Consider the following 8,215-nt stretch of genomic DNA (forward strand, 5'->3'; position numbering starts at 1 on the left):
GTGACTATATACCAGAAACCTTACATCCCATATCACACATATGTGAACTGTCCAGTAGCTTCTGAGCACTTTTATAATTTTATATAGAACTCCAAATCACATGAAACATTAGTTCAGAGAATATTTTGCTGTTACTGTTTGAGGAAATTTTTAAAACAGTGCCTAGTTCAAAATTATTACAGGGCTCACTTGATTTGGAATTTTACATATTCAGTTTTTAATTTCACAGTTTTTTAATTGAACACCATATTATGTAATCTATTTATGACGGTTAAGTTGAGGCTAAGAAAATTGTTCGGCACTAGATTTCATAATGTTGACATTTAAATCCAATATCATAATCTTGACATTTGATTTTATTCTCTCTTCATTATAGAAGTTAACATTTTTTTTGAATAAGAATCATACATACAGTAACCTATTTAAGGGTTTAAATATATAGAAAAATTTCTATTAGTAGTCCACATTATTTTCTGTATGATGCCTTTAACATTTGTTACAAGTCATTGATGTAGTCATATTGCCAGGAATATTTCTGATTAGCATTAAAGAACGCAGACTTTGAAATCTTGAAAACTAGGTTGACTGGGTTTGAATATTATCTTCATTTTAGAGTAACTTCTCAGTGATGTCAGCTCTGTAGTGGGGATAATACTTCCTCTGAAGGTTTATTGTGAGAAGATTTAGTTAAAATAGATATAACAGTTAAATACCTAAAACAATATATGGGATGTCATAATAGCTTAGTGAATGCAGTGTTATCAGTCAGCAGCAGCAGCATTAATATTGAATGAACTGATACTTGGCAGTTGCACAGGGAAAGCAAAAAGTTTATCTTCGTGAGTTGCATTAATGTATAGTCTGCATTGCAAACCATCTCAACTATATATACCATCTAAAAGTAGGATCATTTAGTACTGGGCATATTCTCCATGATTTATTTTCCTACCTTTTCCCCTCCTCTCTCTTTAGGTTACCTACATCTCATACTTGCTTTAATGTCCTTTTACTGCCGGAATATTCAAGCAAAGAAAAACTTAAAGAAAGATTGTTGAAGGCCATCACTTATGCCAAAGGATTTGGCATGCTGTAAAAAAAAAAGAAGAAGAAGAAGAAGAAAGAAGAAGAAGAAGAAGAAGAAGAAGAAGAAGAAGAAGAAAAAATGAAAAAAGAAAAAAAAAGGAAATTTAAAATTTTAATACATATAACAAGAGGGATAAAATTGGTGGTGATAGTGTCCCAGTACAAAAAGGCTGTAAGATAGTGAACCACAGTAGTCACCTATGTCTGTGCCTCCCTTCTTTATTGGGGATATATGGGCTGGAACAGCAGATTTCAGCTACTTATATGAACAAATCCTTTATTATTATTATTATTTTTTTTTTTTTTTTTTTTGGTGTGAAAGTGTTACTTATTCTTTCACTTGTATGTACAGAGAGGTTTTTCTGAATATTTATTTTAAGGGTTAAATCACTTTTGCTTGTGTTTATTACTGCTTGAGGTTGAGCCTTTTTGAGTATTTAAAAAATATATACCAACAAAACTACTCTCCCAAGGAAAATATTCCCACCATTTGTAGACTGTGTAACCTTCAAGTATGTGCTATTTTGTCCCTGTATCTAACTCAAATCAGGAACTGTGCTTTTTTTTTTTTTTTTAAAACAATTTGCTTTGAAACTTGAAGTCTTGAAAACAGTGTGATGCAATTGCTGCTGTTCTAGTCCCCAAAGAGTTTTCTGTGCAAAATCTTGAAATCAATAAAGATGGAAGGGAGAACTTGGAATGTTTTAACTGCAGCCCTCAGAACTTTACTTTAGAAACAGCACAACAAATTAAAAACAACTCATGCCACAGTATGTCGTCTTCATGTGTCTTGCAATGAACTGTTTCAGTAGCCAATCCTCTTTCTTAGTATATGAAAGGACAGGGATTATTTTGTTGTTGTTGTTGTTGTTGTTGTTGTTGTTGTTATTGTTGTTGTTTTAAGTTTACTGGGGAAAAGTGCATTTGGCCAAAAGAAATGGTAGTCAAGCCTGTTGCAAGAAAGTTAGGAAGTTTGTTGTTTATTATAAACTCGAAGCATGTGAAAGTGCACTTAAAATAAATTTTTTATTAATTACTTATTACCTGCATTTTAAATAGACAATCCAAAGTCTTCCCTTCATGTTGCCATCATCTTGTCTAATCAGCCATTTTATCAAGGCACATGATCAGTGTTGCAACATAATGGAAAGGATGGCTATTGTGCCTTGTTTTACCTAATCATACATTAAGCAGACCTGGAAGTGAATGGAACTATTACTCTTAAGTCCTATCTACATTGTATATCCCCAAAGATTAAGTTTTACTTCAAAAAGTAAGTGTTAAATATTACTTTCATGTACTATGGAAAAGTACAAATACGTTTAAATTACTGGAAGTTCAGAAGTAAGTAGTTTCCCCTTTCTAGTCTTCTGTGTCTGTGGTGTTAATTTGTTTTATTGCAATATAAAATAAAAGGATTATGTATTTTTAACTAAGGAGAAACATATTGATATATCCTTTTACTACAAGCTACATACAGCTAATGTGCTGAGCTTGTGCTTTGATGATTGTTTTAACAGACTACGATCAGCTGATGATTTGTTTGCAATTGACAGGAAAAATACAGCTTTTCAAATCACTGGAGGGGAAAAAGGATGTCTTTGAGGATTATTTTAATTATTTTAGTAATTGAAACACATCTGTTATGTACCATATTGCTAAATAAAGCGGTAACATTTTTCATCATAATTTAGTGGAAAAAGAAAATAATGCTTTCCATCTTGTGATAAGGTAACGTTTTTGTTTTTTGTTTTTTTCTGGGCCAGCCTTTAGAACACTGTTAAGGTATGTACACTACCTTGATGCAAGGGACTCTCATGCTACTACAGTTATCTTAAAGAGTGTCTCATCCATGTGCTTGTGTATAATGAAAGTGAGAAGGAGAGAAATAAAATACTCTGGGGGCATTTTATAATAAATTCGTGAAGAAATGTGTGCTCTTCAGTTCTCAAATTCTATTATCACAGTATTGAAGTTCTACAATTGTATTAACATATCTGTATGAAGTCTGTGAATGGTAATTGAGTATAGGTTATCAGATATAGAATTCACATCAAATAGACTTTTAACAAACAGTTCAAAATAAACCTACCCTTAAAAATATTCTAAGAGAAAAAGTCATTGGTTGTCCATAGTAGCCTCTCTCACTTGCTTAATAATTATCCTGGGCATGTTACCACTTCTTATCATTGCCTCCTGTTCACTACTGTTTACCAGAATGCCACTGAACAATATCTCAAGGAAGAGGAAAACAGAAATTTTGACTAATGACTACTTACTCTACCCCAAATGTCATATTATTAAAGCACATTTTTGCCTGGACACTCTTACATATTTTGGTTATCTGTCAATCAGCCTACAGTCTCCCAAGAAGTTCTGGGACAAAATGAACCATAAACTAAAATAATTAAATTTCCAAATGGAAACTTTGTGTTTAATATTTTATTATTTTAGAAAATTCCAAACATGCAATATAAAAATACAACTTGAAGCCAAATTTTCCCGGAGCCTGGCAGCTTCAGCAAATGAGTTAGATTTCCTGACCCTATACTGTATACTACTTTCCTGGGTTGTGGTTAATTGTGTGATAAAATACAATTACAACTTCCCTAGCCTCGTTTGGGGATACAAACTTGTGCAGGAAAGATAAATATCCAAACAAAAAACAACTTGAAAATGAGGCTTCAAACTGAACTGCTGATGTTATTCATTCATAGTTGTGACCTAGCAATGTCATTCCCTTTCCTATAAGAACACAACTGTGCTGGGGTTTTAAGCCCCTTTGGGATTTTTCTCAGTTTCATAGTCTGTTACAGGAAGGACTGTTTTCCCGAGGCTACTCTATTTGTAGTCTTGATCCCCTTGCTATCTATCTATCCATCCTGTCATCTATGTATCTATCTAATCTATCTTTTTTTTTTTTTTTTAACCTTACCACCTTTTTTACCTTCCATAGCTTCTTAAGGAACATCTCTACCCCTCCCACCCCTTCCCTGAGCCACCAAAGAATTCAAAAACAAGCTTCTATTTTACTCCCTCTTGTCTTCCTCTACTCAGTGTCATTAGTCTATAAAGAATTTCTTGAGGAGGACAGAGTGTCAAATGCAAAGTCCCAAAGCTTTTTCCTCTTCCCTGTTCAAATCCAGTAGGTTGGCTTTTGTTAAAAAAAAAAACAAAACAAAACACTACTGAAAGATTTTAATGCAAATGTCTGAGAAATGCTGCTAATCCATTTCTGTCATACTGAAAATGCTGTCCTGAAGAATGCTCATAACCTGAATTGCCAGTAAGGGCTCTAATCTTGCCAACAACTTGAACTTAATTAGCCTGTTCTTTGGTTCCTTTTTTTGGTTGGATGTATACTGTCCAGATCTTGGATGGATACTATAATTAAAGTTCTTGTCTTTACTTGCCCAATTCTCTCTGGTCAACCTCAATGACTCCTTAAGATTCTTGCCTAAATCCCTATTTTCTGTTCAGACCCTAGCCCCAGGATTTCTTTCTGGCACCTCAAAGTCAATACCAAAACTTAATCTTGCATCTCTACCTACTATTGTTTCTCCCTTTAAAGGGTCATTTTCAACCCAGTCACCAAAATCCTTCATCCCTCAGTTGTCACAGCTTGTATCCGTTCTTTTCCCTCCAATCTTCCCAGCTGTTCATTCCTCCATCCTACTTCCTTTCAAGTCCTGGTCCATTGAATCACCTGGTTGGTCTTGGTAGCTTTCTAACTAACCACCCTGACTGTAACCTCTTCCAGTCTTTCATTCTGCTAAAATGCAGTTTTGCTTATTTAAATAACTTCTGCCTCAAAATTTATTCCCTTTAGAAATATTTCTCAAGCTTGGCGTCTAAAGCCCTCCATAGACTGAGCCCCACATACTTTTCCACTTTTGCCTTTTATTATGGGCACTTCTCTCCCTGCATCCCCACCCAGCATCTACATTTGTGCCTAATCATTTTTATATTTCTCAAATACCCTTCAAAACCAAAATTTAAAAAGTACCTCACCCATAAAAACTTCATTGACCCCCAAAGTGCTCATGTGACCTCACAGCAGCCCACGCTTTCATGGTAGCACAGCACGGTGGGGCACATTTCTTTTTTGAACAGTGAAGGGAGAATGGAATTTTCCCCCCATAACAATTACCTAGAATGTGTGCCAATTCATGGTAAAGATTATGGGTTTTTGTTTTGTTTTTGTTTTTTTTTATCCTCTCTCCACCAGCTTGTCACTACGTGAATGATTGAAAATGACTCAGCATGCAATAGAATATTCAATGTAGCTTCCTGTTTTTTCACTAAAGGTGGCTTCTGCATCCTTGTCTTCCCACACTTCTCCCCCCAAAAAAAGGCTTTTCTAGGGGTGCCTGGGTGGCTCAGTCAGTTGAGCCTCCTACTTCGGCCAGGTCATGACCTCATCGTTCGTTGAGTTCGAGCCCCACGTCGGGTTCTGTGCTGACAGCTTGGAGCCTGCTTCAGATTCTGTGTCTCCCTCTCTGCTCCCACCCTGCTCACGCTCTGACTCTCGAAAATAAACATTAAAAATAAAAGTTTTTATTTTTGAATATTTTAATGTTTTGTGACTGAAGGACTTTCTCCTTGGGGCAGTGTCTCCCCAGAATCACTGGCTGTGTTTCAACTCATGGAAAGATAAGTTAGTGAGAGGGGGAGGATGAAAAGGACAGATTCCTTGAGAGCAAGAATATGGGACTTTCCCAGCCCTGCCCTTTGGATGTGCTCTGACAACGAGAAGCCTCTGTGCAGCCTTGCTGAGGCCACACTCCTTTCCCAGTGGAGATGGAGGCAGGCATCACATCATCCCACTGTTGCCAGCTCCTCATGTCTATCAAGGAGCAAACTGCCAAATACTATGCATTTATACTAAATGAAGCACCACAATGAATGCCTGTTTTTCCCAGAACCTCATAACCATTACTACAAGTCACCATCAAGTCAGGATTCTTAAGTGCATTTGAGCAGGATGTGGAATAATTATCCTAGCTATCTTCTGGTCTTTAAGAAACCATAGAAAATGGGATAAGCATGTGACTGGTAGAGGTACACAGCTGTTGAGGGTGCAGCCTTCAGAGTCAAATGACTGGTTCTCAGTCCTGGCCCTGTCCTGCCCTCAGCTTGGATTCTGATATCCAAGCTTACCTCATTGCTGGTTATCAGGATTCAGCAAAGTTGAGATAACAGATGCTAGACAGCCTTATGCAAAACATCCTGAGAGACTGAGATTCTCAATAGTTGCCAATTAAGAGCAGAGTCCATGGAGAAGTTGAAGATAATTTATAGTGAAGATTTCTTTGGCAAGAGTTGACCCTCCCTCATCCAATAAAAGTCACCATTTTAATGTGCGCAATTAGTTGCTTTTAGAATGTTCACAAAATTGTGCAACTATCACCATTTTATACAAAGCATTTTTATCACTGTAAAAAAAATAAAATTCCTGTACCCATTAGGAGTGGCTGTTTATTCTCCCCTCACTACTTCCCCAATCCCACCCCCACCCCCCCACCTCCCACCAAAGCCCCTGGTAACCGCCAATCTTTCTGTCTATAGATTTGCCTACTTGGGACATTTCATGTCAATGGAATCGTGCAATATGTGGCCTTTGTATATGACTTTTTTTCCCACTTAGAACAATGTTTTCAAGGTACATCTATGTTGCAGCATGTATCAGTACTTCATTTCTTTCTATGGCTGAATATTTCATTGTATTTATATGCCATATTTTGGTCATTCATTTGATGGATATTTGTGTTTCTGCTTTTTGGCTATTATAAATACTACTACTATGAACATTTGTGTACAGGTTTTTATGTGGACCTAAGTTTTTATTTCCCTTGGTTATGTACATAGGAGTGAATTGTGGAGTCATATGCCTACTCCTCTCAAGGAAGTATCAAACTTTTCCAAAGTGGCTGTTAACTATTTCCACCAACTGTGTGTAAGAGTTCCAATTTCTCTATATCCTGGCCAACACTTATTATTGACATTTTGATACTAGCCATCCTAGTGGGAATGAAGTATTTCATGGTTTTGATTTGCATTTCCCTAATGACTAATAATGTTGAGCATCTTTTCATGTGCTTTTTGGACATTTGTTCATCTTTGGAGAAATGTTTATTCAGATCCTTTGCCCATTTTTTAATTGGGTTCTTTTTATTACTGAGTTCTTTATTCTAAATGCAAGTCCCTACCCACGTAAATTACTTGCAAATATTTTCACCCATTCTTTGGATAGTATTTTCACTTTCTTGATGGCACTCTTTGAAGCAGAAAAATTTTCAATTTTGGTGATGTCCAAATTCTCGTATTTTTTCTTTTGAGACTTGTGCTTTTGGTGTCACATCTTTTTTTTTTCTTAATGTTTATTTCTGAGAGAGAGAGACAGAGCATGAGTGGGGGAGGGGCAGACAGAGAGGGAGACAGAATTGGAAGCAGGCTCCAGGCTCAGAGCTGTCAGCATAGAGCCCGAAGCGGGGCTCGAACTCACAAACTATGAGATCATGACCTGAGCCGAAGTCGGTCGCTCAACTGACTGAACCACCCAGGTGCCCCAAGTGTCATATCTTTAAAAAAAAAAAAAAAATTACCTAACCCAAGTCATGAAGATTTACACTTGTTTTCCAGTAAGTGTCTTATAGTTTTAGGTCTTTGATCCATTTTTGCATATTGTGCATTGTAGGAATCCACCTTTGTTCTTTGGCTTGTGGATGTCCAGTTGTCCAAGTCCAGTTGAAAAGACTTGTTTCCCTATGATGGTCTTGGCACCATTATTGAGAAAATGATTGACCATAAATATAAGACTTTATTTTGTGGGCTTGCATTGTCGTTATGCCAGTGCCACACTGTCTTGATTATTACAGCTTGATTGCTATAGCTAGGTTTTGAATTTGAGATGTGAATCCCCCAACTTTGTTCTTTTTCAAGATCACTTTATTTGAGGTCCCTTGCAGTTCCACATGAATTTTAGAATCAACAAAACACACAGCTGGAATTTTGATAGGGATTGTGCTGTGTTTTATAAGGAATATTGCTATTTTGACAATATAAAGTTTCCCAATCCATGAACATGGGATGTCTCTCCATTTGTTCAGGTCTTTAATTTTTTTCACTGATG

The 8,215-nt window shown here is 36.5% G+C and overlaps 1 protein-coding gene across 9 annotated transcripts in view; it reads left to right on the forward strand.

Annotated features, from left to right (window-relative positions):
- The window catches only part of UBE3A (ubiquitin protein ligase E3A), a 96,331-nt gene extending 89,440 nt beyond the window's left edge, over window positions 1-6,891 (forward strand). For all 9 annotated transcript variants that reach the window (XM_049613945.1, XM_049613948.1, XM_049613946.1 and 6 more), the window contains one exon: window positions 973-6,891. In XM_049613945.1, coding sequence (XP_049469902.1) covers window positions 973-1,093 — 121 coding nt within the window. In that variant the 3' untranslated portion in view covers window positions 1,094-6,891. The remainder of the gene's footprint in view (window positions 1-972) is intronic.
- Window positions 6,892-8,215: the final 1,324 nt, after the last annotated feature.

The sequence above is a fragment of the Panthera uncia genome (genome assembly GCF_023721935.1).
Source record: "Panthera uncia isolate 11264 chromosome B3 unlocalized genomic scaffold, Puncia_PCG_1.0 HiC_scaffold_1, whole genome shotgun sequence".
NCBI lineage: Eukaryota > Metazoa > Chordata > Mammalia > Carnivora > Felidae > Panthera > Panthera uncia.